The 21,917-nt window shown below is 46.1% G+C and overlaps 1 protein-coding gene across 3 annotated transcripts in view; it reads right to left on the bottom strand.

Moving 5' to 3' along the window:
• The window catches only part of LOC136958760 (inactive dipeptidyl peptidase 10-like), a 92,984-nt gene that overhangs the window by 26,483 nt on the left and 44,584 nt on the right, over window positions 1-21,917 (bottom strand). For 2 of the 3 annotated variants that reach the window (XM_067252871.1, XM_067252878.1), the window contains exons 1-3: window positions 15,422-15,481; window positions 10,983-11,097; window positions 9,768-9,863 (exon numbers count right to left, since the gene is read on the bottom strand). In XM_067252871.1, coding sequence (XP_067108972.1) covers window positions 9,768-9,863; window positions 10,983-11,097; window positions 15,422-15,481 — 271 coding nt within the window. Of the gene's footprint in view, window positions 1-9,767; window positions 9,864-10,982; window positions 11,098-15,421; window positions 15,482-21,917 lie in introns of those variants that run through there. The other variant, XM_067252865.1, reaches the window with a different exon arrangement.

The following is a 21,917-nucleotide window of genomic DNA, read 5'->3' as shown; positions in this document are numbered from 1 at the left end:
TTTACACATTTAAATAGCGAACTTGCTACTCAATACAAAACAAGGCAGTTTTCTAGGATACTGCTCATGCTTGCAGGTATAGTATGGATCATAGTAGATCATTTTTACACAATACAGTCATTACCATCTAGAGAGACCTAGGTGTTCCTCAGGTGCTACCAAACTAGCAGTTGTCTGAAGATGGTTTACTGGACTGTTGCATCTGTGGAACAGAACATTAAGGCTGAAGGAAGGAAAGCCTAGTCTCTAAAGACCCAGGAGTTAAAAAAGAGCTAAAAGCAGAGTCTAACCCCACAAATATGTCACATTCTTACCTTCAGGCTCCCGTCAGGGAGTGACCTCCCGGTAGCCTTTCTAAGTGACAGATTGTGTCTGGGTGTCCCCAGCAGAACTGTGGCTCAGACCAATCTCAATATTACTCAGTGAACCTCGCACGGTTTGCATTTTAAAGAAGTAGAAACAGACAGCATGAGGAAGAAGGGGGGGGGGGAACGGAAGAAAAAAAATAAAAACACAAACTGAAACTGGAGTGGGTCCCATGTCCTAAAAACCCTGCGCTGTCGTTTGCCGGGTTACCGAGGCAACCGGTCGAAAGCGAGCAAGTCACCTTTCCCCGTGTTCTGGCAAGGGGTGGTGGGGTGGGGGGCATGTGTGGTTTAGCCTACTGTGAATCCTTAAAGAGGGGCTTTATCAAGTACAGCTCTCCCTGTTCCTGAGAGGTCTATATGCAAACCAGACATCTGTAACTCAGTACGTCTTCCTGACACTGGGACAGGGTTGGATCTGACAGACCGGAACATCAAGTTTCATGGAGAAGGCCATCAGAGGCGGGAAGTTGAAAGTGGCTTGGATGTTCTATACTGTCAGTGCCATCTGTCTGCTGTTATTTTTGTTCGCCATACGATAATGAGTTAGCTGCTGTAATTGATGTTTTCTTGCTGCACTGATGTGGTGACAATGATGTGGTTGGTAAATACTGCCTGTTCCTTTACTCTGACCCCTGACAAAGCACTGATACGTCTTCTTCTGCTGTACTTAATCTACCCACTACTTGTATGTCGTTTTGGACAAAAGAGTCTACTAAATGAAGACAATGTAGCCTAATGTCAATTGTAAACGTTAAACTCTTTATTTATCTCAGCCAGATCATTCATGATCTTTCTCCAGCATGATGCTGTCCACTCCTCACTCTCCCTGCCCACGGCCTGACAGCTCCTCCCTCACTCCTTCTGTCACACCGCTCTGACATTCATTACGTACAGTCCATGCCCGAGGAAAGTATCTGACTAACCATCTCTTTGTTTCACTCTCCTTTCCATTCCTCCCCTTCGACAGAGGCGCAGGCAGACGGACTGTCAGTCATGTTGCCGTGACGCCCGGAGGTTTCAGGAGCGAGGGGCGACGCCCCAAACAAACCCGCGTCTGAACGAGAGGGAGATGCTTTTCCAAAGAAATTCCGTTTATCAAATGTGAAAGCACGAAAGGTTGCGTTAACACCGTTGCCATGGCGATGGAGGGGAGGGGAACGAGGAAGGGGGGGAGGAGAGCGGGAGGGAGCATAGTGTTTTTTTTGGGGGGTGTGGAAATTAAAAATAAATACAACAGCTTTATTTAAAGGTTCTCTTGTGGCCTACAGTGTCATGTCTCAGTTTTATCAGTGGCCTCAGACCCCTGCTGTTACCAGGACGGCGTTCCAGACCCTCCTGTCTGGGGGTAATCAGCGACATCTGGATGTGGACGTTTCAATGGCAGCCATGATTGGTGTGCATGAGCACAGAACATGTACTGGTCTGGAGGGAACAGCTAGTATTATTCCTCTGGGCGACTGTCCAACATAAGTGTTCAATGTGGACTTTCAATTTCACAAGGAAATTATGGATTAGGGCCTAGATTAGGTTGCCTACTAAACAATGAAACAGTTTCGACTGACTTGTAGACTACAGATGTAGTAGGGGTTTATTGGCGGTTGGGGAACTTGATGGCAAGTCAATGTATGGTCTCTTCATGCAAGTATGGATGAAATGCAGGAGAATTAAACACTGTTTTGTTTAACTCATGCAAACTATTCACTCCTCATTCATGTTTTAGGAGTACAAGTCCAATGTCTTTAGCCCTGCATATCCCTCACACTGCCCACATAATCATTGTTTTCAAAGGTGTCAGGTAAATGGAAACTCCAATACTCTAATGGAGGCCTGAGACTGTTGGTGTGATTGAGGCAGAGCTATTGATTTCCCTGTAATGCATGCCGGTCCAAATTCCCCAGCATTTGGCAGCAAACAGTGTTTTAATTTGTAACGGAGCTTTTCATTTAAAGCCTCCTTCCTGCCTATTGATCTATACCTGGATGTACGGAGAATCTCCTCTATATTTGACACACAAAGCCGGCACAAAACCACCCCAGAGCGCTCGGCTAAGCAAATTATATTTATCAGCCTCTCCCGTTTCTTCAAAAAGACCAATCTGAACTAATGGGTTCAGAACACAACCAGCCAAACACACACACACACACACTCCTCACAGGAGTCAAGGCCAGGTTTGAACACAGCACCAAAGGTGCTCCTCAGCTCATCAATCAGAATCCCTCCAAGCCTTAGGGATGAATAGTAATTCACATCTCTAAATTATTGCGTCGTGTTTTATAACTAGAGACCTTGGTAAAAAAAAAGAAGGAAGTACTAAAATGAACTGTAAAGTAAATGGGCAGATGCCACTCCAGCCCCCCAGCTGCTAACCTTCAGTACTTGAATGCTCGACCTTATTTGTTTGGCTGTTATTTTTCTCCTCTCCTTTTAATACAGTCATTATTTAGGAGTGAGGCGAGGCCAGCTCACACAAGCAAACAACTGGAGCACAGAAATAGGGACGCTGCTCTGCTTTGTTAGCTCTGTAAACACTCCTGCTACAGTACTACACCAGCTTAATGATGCTGGAAGCAGTTTGGCTGAAAGGGAAAGATGGTCCTTGGATGATTCTACATGCTGAATCTGAATCTCAAGACGCGGTTGTGGGCACAACACACACCACAACGCACAACACTGCACACTACACCACACAACACACACCCCATCTGTGTCCTTCTGTTTCTGACCTCCTCTGTGTTTGTGTGTGTGCTGGTGGTTCCTTGCCTTAAACACAACATGCTAGGAAATGTCAACTTTTTGCTTAAATGGCCAACCTTGCTGCCTGTGAACTTGTGTTACCTATGTGAACAGTAGGATGTTATATTGCGTAGTATGTAGTACATGCCTTACTTTTGATCTAGAATGAAGGATGTTGAGGGAAAACCATTGGTCTGGTGGTCACAAAACAAGTGTTCCAGTGTTCAAGAGTACAGAAACCCACTATCAATTGTTGGTGATGATTTTTCCCTCCTCGACAGAGGCCTGGGCAGTGACATGAGGATATGAACTCAATGTGGTTTGACGGCAGGAGTCTCTGCTCTCTTGGTTGGTGGGCAAGGTCAACACACACAGAAAGAGAGAGAGAGAATAAGTCTACCTGGATGACACAATCTGTGGATCCACACACAGTAGAGCCAAGTTGTTCGAACGAGCCGCTCGCCTGTCACACAGCTGAGTTTTCGCAGAGTTCCGACGGGCAGCGACGAAACTCTCCGACTCAGCCGGGTCCTGCCAGCTTCACACTCTCCTTCCATACATCACTGTCCCTTCTCATTGGCCCTCCCTCCCCTCTGCAGCCAGGTGAGAGCCAATCAATACCAAGCCTCGTTAGGACACCACTAAACGGTCTTCCACGACTGCCGAGTCATCGTTAAAGATGCTTCTGCTGTTACCATAGTCACCCCCCCCCCCCTTCTCTCACCCCCTTACAATCCATACTGCACGATTTCCACCACACTGTTGTAAACTCCAGGCTTAACCCGGAGAAGATCCTGTCAGCTTCCATACAGTGGAGGGTGTCTGTGCTACTGTGTACATCCAGGAAGAGGCGGGACAATCTCAGGGCCTCCGCAGGTGGAAATGGGGTACTGCAGTTTCACGCTAACGGGAAGGGTGCCGATTGGTAACCAGTTGCTCTGTGATGGGATTGAGAAATCAATAGGAGTCCACTGTGCAAGGTAGCCAGTCCCTGCCAGTCCCTGGCTAGCAACAACAGGGAACCACTGATAGTCTCAAATTCAGATAATGAGAATCAACGGGGGTCTGAGTAAGTCATTTCCACCTGGCATACACACTCATTCTCTCACACACTACACACACACACACACACACGCTCGCTCACACACCACACACACACACACGCTCGCTCACACACCACACACACACACACGCTCGCTCACACACCACACACACACACACGCTCGCTCACACACCACACACACACACACGCTCGCTCACACACCACACACACACACACGCTCGCTCACACACCACACACACACGCTCGCTCACACACCACACACACACACACACACGCTCGCTCACACACCACACACACACGCTCGCTCACACACCACACACACACACACACGCTCGCTCACACACCACACACACACACACGCTCGCTCACACACCACACACACCTCAGGGCAGGAGTTCTCCTTGAGAGGCTATGAGCTCTGTTTCACTCTCCCCCACTATCTTAGCCTGTCACTCTCCTTGCCACCTTCTCCCGCTCCCACCGTGACCACCTTCCTGTTCCTGTGTGCGTGTGCGTGTGTGTGTGTGTGCATGTGTGTGTGTGTGTGTGTGCATGTGTGTGTGTGTGTGTGCATGTGTGTGTGTGTAAGTGTGACCACCTTCCTGTTCCTGTTCCTGTGTGTGTGTGTGTGTGTGTGTGTGTGCATGTGTGTGTGTGTAAGTGTGACCACCTTCCTGTTCCTGTGTGTGTGTGTGTGTGCATGTGTGTGTGTGTGTGTGCATGTGTGTGTGTGTAAGTGTGACCACCTTCCTGTTCCTCTCTCCAGCATTTCATCTTCTGTTTTCCTGCTACACCGGACAGTTACCGACACTGGTTTCAGCCCTGCGTTCAAATCTCTTGGAAATTGTTTGTCCTGTGAGTGATTAGTGAGAATGTCTAACAAAAAGACAGGAAGTGACAAAGAGAGGAAGCAGCAGAGTATGTTTACTCGTTTCACATTTCAATCGTTTCTTCCCCAGAGGGAAGATAATGGGCAAGCCAAGAGTAAAACATAACTGATTGGTTTCACAGCAGCTCGACAACATTAAAATAATAGAAACGAATGACTTGAGCTTCACAGAGGCCCCCCACTATCCCACCCCACTATCCCATTTTTAGCAATTCTTTCCAAACTATTTTGACTTTGGGGAGAATGTGAGAGGAGAGAATAGATTAGACCCCGCATCACCCTAAAGCGTCTTCCATCTCCCTCCCCCCTCCCTCCCTTCATCCATCCCTCCCGCCCTCCCTTCATCCATCCATCCCTCCCGCCCTCCCCCCCTTCATCCATCGATCCCTCCCACCCTCCCCCCTCCCTTCATCCATCCCTCCCACCCTCCATGCGTAGCTGCTTGTCTGCAAAGAGGGGCTGACAAAGTGCTGCATGGTGCCATTTATACCCTCTGAGTTCACACACACACACACACGCACACACACGCCCACAGGAACATTCTCTCTCTCATGCCCTACCGCATAGCTTAGGGAGTCTCTAATGTTAATTAATGGGAGTCACCGGAGCATGCGGTTTCTAATTAACCCCAGGGAACGTTGCAGCAGATGCATGCAAGTGGAAACCCCCTCTTAAACCCGGGCGCCATTGTAGCCCTGCAGATCCGTTTCTTGTCCTCTAGCCATCCGTGCTCCGAGAGCCACTTTGCAGATCACCGACGCCCAACCACGACAACAACGCGTCCAATCGCTTCGGCTTCCTCTGCTTTCTGCTGATCAGCAGGGGAATACGGCCTAATTGACTTAATTATGTCGCTAATCAGGTAAATGAATAGAAGTCATGGAGGATGGCTGCTGGGTGGGAGTCTTGGGACTGAATAAGGTGCCGAGGGGTGGAGGAGAGGAAGGGTAGAGGAGAGGAGGAGCAGAGGGGTGGAGGAGAGGAGGGGTGGAGGAGCAGAGGGGTGGAGGAGAGGAGGAGCAGAGGGGTGGAGGAGAGGAAGGGTGGAGGAGAGGAGGAGCAGAGGGGTGGAGGAGAGGAGGGGTGGAGGAGCAGAGGGGTGGAGGAGAGGAGGAGCAGAGGGGTGGAGGAGAGGAGGAGCAGAGGGGTGGAGGAGAGGAGGGGTGGAGGAGAGGAGGAGCAGAGGGGTGGAGGAGAGGAAGAGCAGAGGGGTGGAGGAGAGGAGGGGTGGAGGAGAGGAGGAGCAGAGGGGTGGAGGAGAGGAGGGGTGGAGGAGCAGAGGGGTGGAGGAGAGGAGGGGTGGAGGAGAGGAGGAGCAGAGGGGTGGAGGAGAGGAAGAGCAGAGGGGTGGAGGAGAGGAGGGGTGGAGGAGAGGAGGAGCAGAGGGGTGGAGGAGAGGAGGGGTGGAGGAGCAGAGGGGTGGAGGAGAGGAGGAGCCAAGGGGTGGAGGAGAGGAGGGGTGGAGGAGCAGAGGGGTGGAGGAGAGGAGGGGTGGAGGAGAGGAGGAGCAGAGGGGTGGAGGAGAGGAGGAGCCAAGGGGTGGAGGAGAGGAGGAGCCAAGGGGTGGAGGAGAGGAGGAGCCAAGGGGTGCAGGAGAGGAGGGGTGTGACACAGTTCAAGCATCCTCCACATCATGTGTCGATCCAGACGGAGGCATAGAGACAGAAGGAGAGGACAGCATCAGTCTGTAGCTGGCGTAATTACCTTTGCATCCCAAGCTCACCTAGATCGCCTACCCGCCTAACCCGCTCGCCAGCTGCTTTATTATGTCCACAGAAGCAGTGTTCTTCTCTGCTTCCAACACCCCTGGCCAGGCAGTGACTCTGTAACCCGGGGCTGTAGCCCTGTGCCAAAATGTGTGTTTAGAAGGAGGAGGGTGTGTTTGTTAGGGGAGAGGGAGAGGGGGGTTGGTGGTCTAGAGTGAGAGTAATGCGAGGCATCAGAGCACTCATGTGTGCCAAGGTGTTCACCTCCGGGACATGAGGCAGATGAGATGCATCATCGCCCTGTGGAAAAAATCTTCCTCACCGGTGAAAAACTTAGGAATGTTATGTAGCATCCTGCGTCAGCATGTGTCACCATGAGGGACGAGGAGCTCATTCCAGAAGACCTACAGGAGCTACTACCATCCTATAGGTCAGGGAGCTGTTGATCTGCCGTATTATTACATTACATTTAGTAGACATTCTTATCCAGAGCGACTTACAGTAAGTACAGGGACATTCCCCCGAGGCAAGTAGGGTGAAGTGCCTTGCCCAAGCATGACCAGGTATCGAACTGGCAACCTTTGGATTACTAGCCCGACTCCCTCACCACTCAGCCACCTGACTACCATTTTATTATTACTGTCTGTTGGGAGTGTGACTCTGTGACAGAGTTGCATTGTAAAGATCTTGACAAGGCATGAGCGGATAGGGAAATATCTTAGACATCATGTATATATATACATGATTCTAGCCTATATGTCAAATGTTCTATTACTTTCTCTATATGCAGGAGAATACTTTTTGGGGGAGAGGGGGGGAGTGTTGGCCAACAGTGACTGTCACACACATGTGGAGGTGGTAATATCCAGGCACATGTACTATCCACACAGATACACACACACTGTAGATACACACACACACATTATGAAACAACAGCTGGATGTCTGTCACACTTCACACAAGTGCGTGCATTAGCCAGATGTCCCCAAGTAACGTACACACTGATCTTCATTAATAACAACCGGACTCACACCGGAATTACAATTCATTACCGAACAACGACACACAAACGCTAATTACACCCAACTAAGATGAATGAAAGACTAATGGATTGACGAACAGAGGGTATGGAGAGACCGACAGGACAGACAGACTGGGAAAGGTTAGATGGAGGAAGTATATGAAGGGACACACACAGAGATTGAGTAGCTAATGACTATAAGACTATGAGTCTCTGGGCACCTGTTCAAATAGGCTTTGACGATCACTATAATCATCATTACCGTTCTGGACCCGAACCATGATGTTCCAGGGGAACATCGCTGCATTAAATATCGTCTCCATTACCTCAGCTGTGAGGATACACAGTCCCTGACAAACCACCGCGCTCTGGAGAACTTATTTCACTTGCCATTTATTCCTTCAAAGTACCCATTCCTTCAAACTAATCATCTGGTCCTTGCATCCATTTCCGGCAAAGCATCCAACAGCTTCACAACAGCTCTGATTATTAATCTCTCCGTCTCCAAAGACCACTGTCGCATGCGCCCAAGTGAGTCCTCATCAATCAATACTCCTACAGAACTGTGTCTGCAATCTACAATCTGTTGCATCAGAGCAAGCTACAAGTATACTTGAGCCAGACCATATTACACCAAATCATACTGTTCATGATCATCTAAACCCCGGAGTAGTTTTAATAACACTTTTCCGCTTTGATCATCGCACTTCAGGCACGTGGTTCAGGCCTAGGTTTCTGTTCATCTTGTCTGTCCTTTACAGCTATTCTACTCATCTACTCCTTAAAAAAAAACACAATCAATCCTTCCTCTCCCACACAACCTGTCTATCTGTTATCTCTTCTCATTTGTCCGAGATCCATTTTGTCCCCATCCATCCTCCAAACCCGCTAGAAACCTTGCTGTCTGAGTGCCGCAGCTCAGTCTCAGCTCTCTCAGTCTGTAGCCCCGGGTCATCTGGTGGAATGAGATGGCGTTGTAGGAGGTAGAAAAGAAAATGTCACCAGGGGATGAAATATTGATGGACAGGAAGGCCATATCCCCCCCCCCCCCGCCCCCCCCCACACACACACACACACACACACACACCCCTCCCTTGCCCTCGGGTGAACAGCGGAATCACGCCATTTGCGGGCTGAAGATTCAGAAACAACACACACAAACAAGCACATCTAATGGCACTCTGTGGAGGAGGCTGGAGGCCGGCGCCAGGTTGAACACGCTCCCTCACGTCATAATGAAGATCTGTTCTCCTCTGCAGCGGCTTCCACCCCATGATCCAATTTAGTTTTAGAACCAAACATAACTCCAGTTTATTTGCATCCACAGACATTCGATTAACATACAAGCCCTCTGCAGCAAACGAGGAACCGATACGGTAAATAGTCCACGTGCGAACCCACACTCCTAAAAAGGGGGCGTCACGATTCCCTTAATCAGGTGCTAAACAGGGTCAAGGGTCAAACTCAGGAGCTCTTAACATGTTGAGCATCAAAACATAAAACAGTTTTTTTGGGGATGCAGCACTGTATAATGATATGTTTCTTGTGTCAAGCGAGATATTTTCAAGGGGTGTTTTGTGTGAATATGCAAAATGGTGCGTTGAGGAAGACAGCAGCTTTCTAACCGCTCTGGTGATTGATGCAGGTGTAATTAATGGTGGCGCTTTGAAAACTTGGGAATCGTGTTCTCGGCGTTCTCTGCTCATTGCAGTCTCACAAAACACACATACACCAGGGAGGACAAAATCCTACCTGTCCATAATATAACAGGATTTTACAATCGACCTAAAGCCAAAACAGCCAGGTGAACGTCTTACCACACATGGTTGTTTTGTCAAAAAATAAAGCAAGCTTCAGAGAGGTCTGTTAGAACACAAGTGACCTTTCGTTGGCGAATAACGACCACCAATTCAGCTAGAGAACATCTCACTCAGTTCTTAATGCCAGCCAATCACAGCAGTTTAGCAAATACAGGTGTGATGCTCACCATTAATCCATTTGGCTTCAGGGTCGTGGACCATAAACTGGGGTTTGAACAGATCGTCCACGGCCAGTTTGGAGTCACTCCCAGCCTGGGTATCCGCTGAAATACAAACCATGGATTCAAGACCACGTAAGAAAAACACTTTAATTGAAAGTTAATGTTCATTGTTATTATTATCATCGAATGTATGGCAGATCCCCAGTGTAATACATGAACTCCCTGCTCTGTGTGAGTCAGACAACACACTGACATATGGAAGCCAAGACAACACATCCATTAGAACAGTCTATATCTGTCATTTTAAAGTTGAAGAAAAGAGCATAAAAGGTTGAACATGAAGATTCATAGAATAGAGTGGAGCCGACTGCCACTAGAGATATTTGCTAGTAATATATTCATGATTTATACAGTAATACCGTACTTTCTTGGTCAGCTACTGTAGCTAACTCAGATGACTTAAGGGCAAAACAATCCCTGTACAGCACGGCTGGCTAATTAGTAACACCACCCGTGGTACCACCTGCGGCAGGTCCCCAAACATTAAACCACGTCTCTAAAAGTTACACCAACATTCCGTAAATAAAAAGAGTCAACAGAATCACACACATGCACATACATCCAGACATCCATCCTGACAGACAGAAACACAACAGGGATTCCTAGCATGTTCATTAACGTGAGCAAACCATCCAATCCTTCAGCAGCGCTAGAACATTTTTCTTTTTTTTCGTATGAAATGTCAAGCCTTTAGGAGAAGAGAACAGCTTTTGACAAATGATTAAGTACATTTGCACTGGTTCAGCCTCTGGGAAGGAGCGGAGGGATGATCATTTGGGATGTCAGCCGTGTTGTCTTGCAGTGGATAGCAACTCCTTGTAAATTCATACTTAACAAACAACTACCTGCTCATCTAAAACACAATGCTTGAGTCCACTCTTTTCAATTGCCAGTATATAGATTTATTGGAGAAAATGGACATTGAGTTGCATTGAGAGATGGAGGACTTACTCTAAGTGGGGAATGCTTGTATCAGTTCAAGGTGAAGCACAAAGGCTTTGTGGAACCTACGTCCTTTCTATCTCAAGACAAAGAATACAGTTGTATTTGTGTGATGCCTGGCATCAGAGCTGTTATCATCTTTATTAAATGTATTGAGTGTTTAGCAGAAACTCTGTCTGGATTGGTTTGAGAGCAGTATTAACTGTATTGTGAGTTTACCTGGAGTAAGAAGGATGACGGACATGGTGATCAGAGAACACACGGCCAGGATGACCAGGAGAGCGATGGCGATGCCTTTCCAGTTCCTCTGAGGAGGGCTGCCTCCTCCCAGGTCCTGAGAGAGAGAGAGGGGGGTGGAGAGGGAGAGAGATAGGGAGAGAGAGTAGAAAGTAGACATTAGGCATCTTGATTGATACTTTGGGTGTTTTAGAAAGCACTAAGCAGAGCATTTCAACAACCATAAGAACCCTTTGACAAGCCTAACCAGTGTCTCAGTCAGACAGGCCTATTCCAGATCCTTATGATTACTGCTCTTTGATTACCGACCACGCCTTTAAAGACGGAGACCTGAGGGACTGGGAGAGTGGCCTGAGCTGCTGAATATGCTCATGAAAGGCATTAAGACAAACATCTATTGATGAGGACTGACTGAACACTGTGCGTCTGTGTTTCTCCTCAGAGCGGTGGTGGGCGTCTGTGTTTCTCCTCAGAGCTGTGGTGGGCGTCTGTGTTTCCCCTCAGAGCGGTGGTGTGCGTCTGTGTTTCTCCTCAGAGCGGTGGTGGGCGTCTGTGTTTCTCCTCAGAGCTGTGGTGGGCGTCTGTGTTTCTCCTCAGAGCGGTGGTGGGCGTCTGTGTTTCTCCTCAGAGCTGTGCTGGGCATCTGTGTTTCCCCTCAGAGCTGTGGTGGGCGTCTGTGTTTCTCCTCAGAGCTGTGCTGGGCATCTGTGTTTCTCCTCAGAGCTGTGCTGGGCATCTGTGTTTCTCCTCAGAGCTGTGGTGGGCGTCTGTGTTTCTCCTCAGAGCTGTGGTGGGCGTCTGTGTTTCTCCTCAGAGCTGTGGTGGGTGTCTGTGTTTCTCCTCAGAGCTGTGTTGGGCGTCTGTGTTTCTCCTCAGAGCTGTGCTGGGCATCTGTGTTTCCCCTCAGAGCTGTGCTGGGCGTCTGTGTTTCTCCTCAGAGCTGTGGTGGGCGTCTGTGTTTCTCCTCAGAGCTGTGGTGGGCGTCTGTGTCGAGCCGCACGACAGCGTATATCGTCACCACACCCGGTGGGGCTCAGATTAATCTGCGTGGCGGGGATCAACAATTAACATGGCCGACTTCGATGGTGTTTTGTGCTGAACGAAATCTACATCGCGGCGGGATGCGGTGCACTGCATGGGGGTTCTCGCAAATACCCCTTAATAATTCCTAACCAGGATTTCAAGGCTGAGCAGTATTTTTCCAGAGCTCACCGAATCGGCCTCCCACACTGTGACCCTAACCCCTCCCTTCCTCTTTTCCTCTTTTCCGGGGCCAAACGAATGCAGTGGCATAAACAATCACTCTACCTACAGCTTCTTCCTTCGCCCATCACAACCCAAACAGAGCTGACCGATTCAGACAGCAACGCTCGCCAACCTGACGGGTCCACAGGTCACCATGGCTACCAAAGGACAGGGCACACACTCTCAGGTGTGGTTGTGGTTTGCGTTTGTGTGACGACCACGCCCAGGGGTCACACACCTGTCTCTCGCCCTCCAGCCCTGCAGGGAGAACGGGACTCTCTCCTCCTCATCTGCTGCCTCTGATAAGGCAAGACTCCCCCACAGCTTCAATTACCCAGAACACCCTGCGGGAGGATGGACAGGGATTAGTGGCCAACGACCCAGAGCTGAGATGTGGTTGGCTGGTGGTAAGTTAAAATGGCCAATTAGACCCAAGTCAACCTTCAACCTTAAAAAAAAAAGAAAAAAAAGATAAAGCTTTTTGCACGTCTGTCACACGTTTTGGGATCCTGGACTTGGAAATGTATTTTCTTGGGTGCGTGTCTCAGATGGTTGACAGGTGGGTGTGAAGCTGCCCGCGCCCCCGGCTGCAGACAGACATTTCCAGGCCTCCGGAGCCCCGTTCTGGCGAGGCGGCGTTCACGTTTCCACCCCCGTGACTGCCTGCCCTCGTCTGAGGGGGACTCACTGACGGCCCCCCAAAGGCTCAGAAAGCTGATCTATTATCAGGGCCGCCACTCATTTCATTAATACCACAAAGGCTGCTCGTCCTTGAACGCTGACAGCAGCTCTAAATTGCCGAAGCTCTTCCATGCATGAGCTTCTCTCTTTTGATCCTATCTATCCTCTCCGTTTCTCTCTCTTTCTCTCACTCTCTCTCTCCCTTTCTAACTCTCTCTTTCTCCCTTTCCCACTCTCTCTCTCTTTTCCTCTCTCTCTTTCCCTGTCTCTTTCTCTCCAATTTCCTACTTAGCAGTTTTTGAATCATCATTCTTAATTTATTAACTCAATTATGAGTGAAGATAGAGCTTCTGAGTCCTCGCCCCCCTATTACCATTATCAGGATTAGAAGGCCGAGGCGAGGGACCCTGACGAACGCTTAACCTGCGACTCCCCGGGGGTGCTTCATAGCCCCCTCCTCCCCCCCTCCTCCTCCCCCCGCCCCCCTCCTCCTGCCCGCCCTGGAGAGAGCTCCCCCAGGATGTTCTCCTGTCCTCTGAAGGCCGTCTCAGCTCTCCTTCATAAAGTGCTACTAAACACGTCGAAAAAACAAAATCATCAACTTGAGAAACTGTGTGCATTTCTGTTTCTTTTTTTGTTGCTGTGCTGACTTTGGAATCCTAGTCCCAACATAGTTTTGGGCCTCAGCTACAGTAGACAGTTTTGTCACAAACTTTCTTCAGTTATGACTGTCTAGACAGACTTTTCACTTTCTTATTACAGTCCAAACAACAGAGTTATAAAACTAACATGTCTGCTTCTAAATCCTTATTTTTCCTTTGGTACCACAGCCCATTTTTCGACTTTGATTTTCCATCAAAGCCTATCATTCATCTTCCAAATGTGTTCTCTTTCCCCGCATCACTCTGCTGTGCAGCTGGGAGGTGCTTATGGACATAAATAACCTGCTGACAGACTCGGCCAGACCAGACCAACGACTTCATTTCTCCCCTTCTCAATGGAGCAAGTAGACGGGTGAGGTGTCATTGTGGTACAAACCGCTATTTATATCAGTATTAAATCAGCTGATCTATTATCAGCACAAAACTGCAGAGAGGTATTTAGTACCCAGAAGGTGATTTAGGTGGTTGTTGTTGTAATGGAGCGTAAGGTTTATGACCTTGTCGTGAGGTATTGGAGGTAGACGCGAAGGTCTAGTCAGTAATTACAGTGGGTAATATATTATATTGTTCAGGTGCTGGCAAAACATATTGAACATGAATCCTCAAGACACAATTGCAGTATGGATGATAATAGCTACGGTACACTCGTGGACTACAATATAGAAAGGGTACACAAGGATCACAAAGGCCTTCTGGCATGAACTGGTATTTTTAATAATTGTCCAATTGCAAACAAGATGGCCGCATTCCACCGGCAAAACTGCCATTTTATCCAATCTTGGAATTCGATTGATCCCTCGATCAATGCAGCCGATAACCCTTAAGGTGAGGCAGATTGTGATAACTGAAATGTTTGTTGATGAGACTGTGATTAATGGCACCGGAAAATGACTTGCTTCCAAATCCACATTTTCTGCCATCACTGTCAGGGTGTTTCACCAGGGACCTGATTTGAACCTTCATGGCAACAGGCAACAGGCCAAAGAAGCCAAAGAAACATGGAGAAAATGGTGGACTCCCGCCCAGAACTACTACAATCGCAATGACAACTGAGAGGACAATTAGGCTTGGCTGTGGCCAACAGAAGTAATTTAGCCTGTCATCAAACACGTCGAAATAACAGACTCTGAACCGATAGGAATGAGTTCCACTCAATCCTATACAAGTATGGGTATACAAAATGGGAGTCAGATGGCTGAGTGGTGAGGGAGTCGGGCTAGTAATCTGAAGGTTGCCAGTTCGATTCCCAGCCGTGTCAAATGACGTTGTGTCCTTGGGCAAGGCACTTCACCCTACTTGCTTCGGGGGGAATGTTCCTGTACTTACTGTAAGTCGCTCTGGATAAGAGCGTCTGCTAAATGACTAAATGTAATGTAAATGTAAGTATGGCTGAGACAACCCTCAGGAAACAGACCGTCTCTAGAACTGTGCTAATGCTCATGTTACTGAGGACAACTATGTGTGTGTGTGTGTGTGTGTGCATGTGTGCACGCATGTCTAATAAGCCCACTGTCAGAAAGTAGTGCTCTGTCTATTAATAGACACCCTGGCTCCCCTCACAGCACTGTGACCTTGGTGAGCGGGTGACAAACGACGGTGAGCGTTTCTGCAAAGCTCGTCCCCACTTTCAACTATGACAGCACAATCTCACACCGAGTAAGACAAACAACCCAGGGTCTTATTTGTTTCTTTCGGCCAGAAAATCCAATTCTTTACTTAGAGGGTTTCAGTAAGACAGTGAAAGCTGGGTGAGAGCTATGGTGGACACAGGGACAGGAGGGGAGTCTGGAGGGTTTAAACATGGTGGTTTTTGGGACCCATCCCATGCTTGACCAGCTTGGTCTGAGAGGGTTGGCACCATAGATATATATAAAGGGTAGATGTCTCGTCCATGTTGCCGGCCAACGGAGTCGAACGTCCGCACATGGCGGCCATCTTGCTAGAGTCAACTCGCTCACCCATAACATTGTGTTGGTGCTACATGTACTTTTTAAATGACCATAACTTGCTCAATTTTCAACCGATTTTGAAACGGTTTGGTTTTTTATCAATGGCAGAGATGTCGTTATGCCACTGCATACTTATGAATAATTATGTTTGTTTTTTTATAGAATAGAAGTATGCAGTGGCATAAAGACATCTCTGACGTTGATAACAAACCAAACCGTTTCAAAATCGGTTGAAAATTTAGTTGACTGTAGCAAGATGGCCGCCATGTGCGGACATTCGACTCCGTTGTCTGGCAACGCGGACGAGACATCTACCCTTTATATATATCTATGGTTGGCACCGTGTCAGGCTCACCTTGGAGGACACTGTCAGTTCTGTCTCTTCTGTTGGTTGATCCCCCTTCAGGAGTCACTATCTCCATGTGGTCTCCATGTTGGTTTCAGATAGAAATGACATTGTGTAGCTGCACCTCTGAGGAAATTTTAATGATCAAAAAAAGCTTAGCTGCATTCGTATCAGATTCAAAGGATTAGCGGTGTGTCTTTCAGTTTCCCATGAATGCATTCCGTGAATCAATACTACTTTTCATAAGCTTCTATCCAACAGCACAGCTGTGTCGGAGAACAGAAAATATGCTGGGAATATAAATCATATCCATGGAATGGCTGAAATGAAGACTTTGGTGTCTGAAGAATGCTACCGTCTGCTGGTGGATCAGACTGAATGGGACATCAGTCGACAGCTACAGGTACATGTCCAGCATGTCTTTGGAAGTCAATATTTGGGTGTGCTCAAGCCTTCGGCGAGAGCACAACCTTTGTTCTCTCACATATATATTTATTATTGTTTATTTTCGCCCCCCTAAAACTCAGTCAATATTTGGCCTACATAGACAATCTAGGTGTCAAAAGTTTCGTCTTGGTAGCGATTGAGTTGCTTCTATTGGGATTTATGTTCCGTTGCTTGGTTTAGGCTCAAGTTAAGTTTTTGTGGCGAAAAGTGAAGCTAACGGTGGCTAATTTGCTAGCCACAGTCACTGACGTTACTAACGTCACTACGTCACTAACGTCACGAAAATACGCGTGACCATATGCGCGTGACTACCTGTAGCAGAACAGTCGTTTCGCATCTGTTAACTTGGGGGATAGCTAGGCTAACTATAGCTTTACTGCAAGGCAGCTGCAGAAACGCCACAGGTAAAGAGGCCAGGGTGATAACTATTTACTCATTTTACTTTGTGATGTGAAACACAATTGTGAAATGTAATGTACAATATTAGCTGATATTATTAAGGAAGTAGGCCCACATCTACTTTCGGAAACGGTAGTCTACTATTTCACTGAAGCATTAGCATCATGACATTAGCCTCTGTTGCCCGGGCAACACATACTACAGTGGTCTATGATGCATCTGTTTTCAATCGTTAAAATAAACACTCCTCACAAATAAATTTTCGTTGTAGGATTTATTATGACATTAAAAGTAAACGATTTGTTGGTGACATTATCATTACCTGTGGTTTCAAACCAGTGTTGCTCACTGCAATGCTGTAGCCTACGCGAGACACACTACAAAAACATCTACACAGCTGTTTAGGAAGTCAAACGGTGACAGAACATGTTCGGCACTCCCCTTACTTAAATCAAAAGTCTTTCAATAGGTGAAACTATCTGACTACTAACCTGAACTTCATTGCCACAGCCTAAACTTTGTCAATCTGTTCATGAAAATAATTAATTTCAGCCTAAACCGTACAACGGAACGTTAAATCTAATTCAACCAACGCAATCGCTACCAAGACGAACACAGCAGTAGTCTAGTACTGGTAGTAGTACAATTTACCGGGGCACCTTCTCCACACAGGGCTATATCACATTTTGCGTTGTTACTGACAATGATCGCTACCAGTGAGCTTTTTATGAATGAGCGATTTTCCACTAAATAAATGTCAAACTTATTTACGTTTTGGGGGCATATTTTCAGTTAGCAGATGGTACTGTTTGAATCGCGATTCCATCTTCTACTGCCGGTAACGTCGTAGAATAATCTTCAAAGGGGGTTCTTTATTAATGAATGAATGCAATGAGTAGGCTAAATGCCTGAAAATATCACGAGAAAGGAAAAACATAAAAGGACGTTTAAGTCATAGAGATTAGGTCAATTTTTACACCGGTCTGCCAAATGTATTCGTTTTGATTCAACGATGAGGCTGCCTCTTGCAGGGGAAATTAGAAGACATCATATTTCATTCTATACTTCACTCGTATTTTGAGTTGTAAATGAGCAGCAAAAAAAAGATGCTTTTAAATCTATGTAATCTTTATAAATAATAAGTAGGCCCTATGCATTTTTATATAAAATATACAGACCCCTGTGCAACCGACGCAAGCAAGCACACCCTACAATTTCCCCAGAAATTGTACCCTCTCTAGTTTGTATTCTTATACCACTTAATTCCAAATGTTCATGTTTCAGTTACAAACAGGACTTGTTTTTAGCCTCCTCTTGTATCAATTTTTTTTTGCAGGCATGAACATACAGGAAGTGCACAACTGAACCCATGCCTAATGGCTGTTAAGTACAATCCACAAAACGTGTCAAGCAGGTTAATAAAATACGGCTGAAAATAAAAACTGGCTTGCGTCACTCGTTTCCTCACAACTCGTGCCCAACCAATCACATGGCTTAGAGAAAGTGACTAATGGTGGATTCTATGAGCAGATTTTCAAACAGGAAGTTGACAGGAAGTAAACAGGAAGCTACGTTAGCGGATTGTGTCCACCCCCATAAGAAAAAGCAGTGACTTAAAATGTACACTGTGTCATTTGACTGGTGTAAATGATGATTGCACATCGGCTTTGAAGATTGACAAGCAATGTTAAGTACATATTATTGTACTTTAAGGCATGTCAAAAGAAATCAAACCACACAGCTTCTTAACTCCAGATGTTACACTGGGGCAGTTTCTTAAAATATTATAAAATATTCTTAAATGCTCTTTATATTCCTGTCAATGTCGAAGCCTGAGCTAGCCTGAAGCCTGAGCTAGCCTGAGCTAGCCTGTGTATCTCAGACCTGCTGCCTCCAATTAGCAATGAAAACACACACAAGGCCTATCTTTACAGAATACAATAACACGCTGAAACATCAGAAGTCATCAGTATACATACAGTAGACAGACACTTCAACATACTCGTTACTTCACCAGTATCAGAAGAATGTGGTCTCTGTTACCTGTAACTGCTCATGGACAAATGTCTTTAGTCTGCCTTCCTGTTTTGAATGGGTAAAAATCATGCAGATGTGACCTCTGCTTAAAACCCCTCCATAATAGCGAACAATCCAAAAAGCACACATTCAGTAGGTTGGCTGAAGACAGAGTTAGTGCCTTCATGTACCAGCCAACAAAAAACCCAGAAGAAAGCTTTGCCTTCTGATGTGCCTCAATAACATTTTCAATTGCTTCAACTCCGGAGAGAAAAAGTGCAAAAAAATAATAATAATAAAATAAACATTGACTAGCGCAGTCAATACGCAGCAGTCTAGAGAGTGAAGGCTAGGCTGCAAGGAGTGGATTTGACTGAGGTCGGATATTGATCGTTGTCCCCCCAAACAATTTGCAATGACTTAAGGCTCATCCCCCTGCTCATAAGCAACTTATTTACTCTTAATATTACTTTAGTTTCACTATGTTTTTTGTTGTTGTTATTTTGTTACTTTTCTTGCACTATTGAAGGAGAAGCTGAGCAAGTGTTTCATGTTGCAAACTATTTATTTATTTTTTGCTTGGCTAAAAGTGTCTGTGTTTCAGCTGCATCCTTCATGCTATCAGATCATTTAGAACAGGCAGTACCACACTGTGTAGGCATGTGCAGTGACACAACAACAGACACACGCACACACATCTAATTGTCACTGCTGACAGCGTAGGCATCTAGTAGGTCGCAAGCATCACTCACATCAATGGTCAAAACGGTTGTCTAGCAGCAGTTTTGTGCAGGCTTTAGTTATTGACAGCAATAACACCGTTTCTGTTTGTAAACTACCCTTAATTTTCATGGTGGATCATGATGTTCTAGTTTAGCAGGAGTGAGTAAGATATTACAATATATATATTTACTATAGTATAATTTACTATTTTGCACAGAGGGAGCTGAAACTGTAGTGTTTTAGTCTTACATTTGTCATCAGTTAGCATACAAATGCTTGTTGTTACATAGGCTACTGTGGCCTTGTTACGAGAACTCAATCTAAAATATCTGTCATTAATCAGCCACTAAAAAGATATGACTCATTCATCAGATCGGGTTCTGATAACATCTTCGAAGGTGTGATGGGTTGCAGGTAAACTGATATTATTTGCTCTTCTTGTTATCTTGTTTACCTATTAGAGCTCTAATGACTAATGTCTAATGCTTTAATCTTTGTGAGGTATTTAGTGTCTCCGCCAAAATCTATGTCAACCTGGCACTCGCGGACGCTTATTAACTGCAATAACGGTGGCTCGTTGAAGCATCTAAAAGGCCAACGTGTGCTAACAACCGAGAACCAAAAGCCACAGCAGAACATTCAAACCAATAACGGGACATGCGATCAATGCCTTAGTCATTTCGGTCTGAGACAATTTGTCTTGGTTTTGTATTTGTTTAATGATATTTTAATATTGATAGGGCCTACCGATGCATTCTAGATAGGGGATTCAGTGATGCTCACAGAAAATAACTTATATCGTTTCCACATGAACGGGAATATTGGCCTACAGGATCCATTAGCGGGGAAATATTTGTTTGTATCCGACCATTATAAATGTGAATATTTCACTGGACCCCCTACAGAATGAGGAGACCAAGAACAATTGAGTAATTCTATTAATCAGCTTTTACTATCTGAGTTAATTTTCACGGGCATATTAAAATGTGATTTGGTTTAAATTACACGGTGATGCTAAAGCGTCTTTCACTCCTGCAGTCAAATTTAACATAACGCAATTAGACACAGCTGAATACGTCCCAGTCAAATGATGCTCCGGGCTATAGGATAAGAATCCATCCAGTCCCACAACGTTTTTTGTATGGTTGCAAATGAAATTGAACCCCCAAACTTATTATCTGCAGTGTAAGCTCGTCAGCATGAAACCGACAGTGTACGAAGATAGGAAGGTAATTTTGTGCAGGTCGTAGACCTGAGGAGGTTGTCTCTGTGTGGTGGAGACGCTACTGTTTGTTAGGGAAGGCTTTGTTGGCGATGTTGTGGGACTACCGCAGTTGAAAAGTAAAATGACAGTTGAATGGAATTAGTCGAGAAAAGTGAGGAGAGGATGACAGCGCCTGGGGACAGAGTGAGACTTAAATTGTTCATTTTCTCAAATCTGAAGTTTCAGAAAATTGCTGCCAAACATTATCAGTTACTCTCCTAGCTGTAACAAGTCCACACGGTGGTCACAGACACAAACGGTGACCCGTGCAGCCGCGCACATCACTGGAGGGCTGTCAATACCTCCAGCCTTTGAAATGAGTCTTTGATTATCTACGGCAGGAACACAGATCAATGGCAGACTACCTTAAACACTCACTGGCGCCCAGGAAGCGCAGGGAACTGTGTTTGTCTTCTTGGACTCGAAGCACCAAGGATGAACTGTCGTCATACACTCCTGGCATTTCAGTACCGACGGGGGATCAAAAGTCCTGGTGGCGTTCACAGGTTTTACTCAGATTCAACTGAGATAAATACATTTCAAAATACTTTCCAGGAATTATGCGTTTTGTTTCAAAACTCCGTACTTGAATATGATTCATTAAGATTTAAATGAAAATGACAGATGGCAGCAATTACAATTGTGAGAGGAGATCTTATTCAAAATGTTCCATAAACAATTTGAATTTAAATTTATTTGACAGCCATGAGAAAAGATCAGTTATTTTTCAAAAGTAGCATATGTTGTGTTCTCGAATGAAATGCAAAAATACTGCAGCTTAAGATCATTTTCAGGTCACAGCCAACAAAACTGAATTGATTAATGACCAAATGTCTGCGGACATCCATCTGAAACATAAAACATCTCAGTCGAAGCTCTTGAATACAATCTACTGATCCAGACACCTATCTTGTTCTGCAGCCCTGATAATGTGACACATAGGGGAGAGATGGTTTTGATGTTAATCCTGACAATACCCTGTCTTTGAGTGGATTAGGCCAACTGTGATGTGCTTACTCACACTTAAACACACACACACACGTACACACACACAGGTACACACACACACTCCAGGAGTTTCTCTTCTGTCTTCTCCCTGCCTTTGATCAGAGATTAGACCACAGTGTCTCCAATGATTCCCTTAGCTATGATGACTCAAGCCTTGTAATCTCTTCAATTCCCTTC

This window comes from Osmerus mordax, chromosome 2, assembly GCF_038355195.1.
Source record: "Osmerus mordax isolate fOsmMor3 chromosome 2, fOsmMor3.pri, whole genome shotgun sequence".
NCBI lineage: Eukaryota > Metazoa > Chordata > Actinopteri > Osmeriformes > Osmeridae > Osmerus > Osmerus mordax.
The sequence above is the reverse complement of the archived record's forward strand: the minus strand, read 5'-3'. Positions and strand labels throughout refer to the sequence as shown.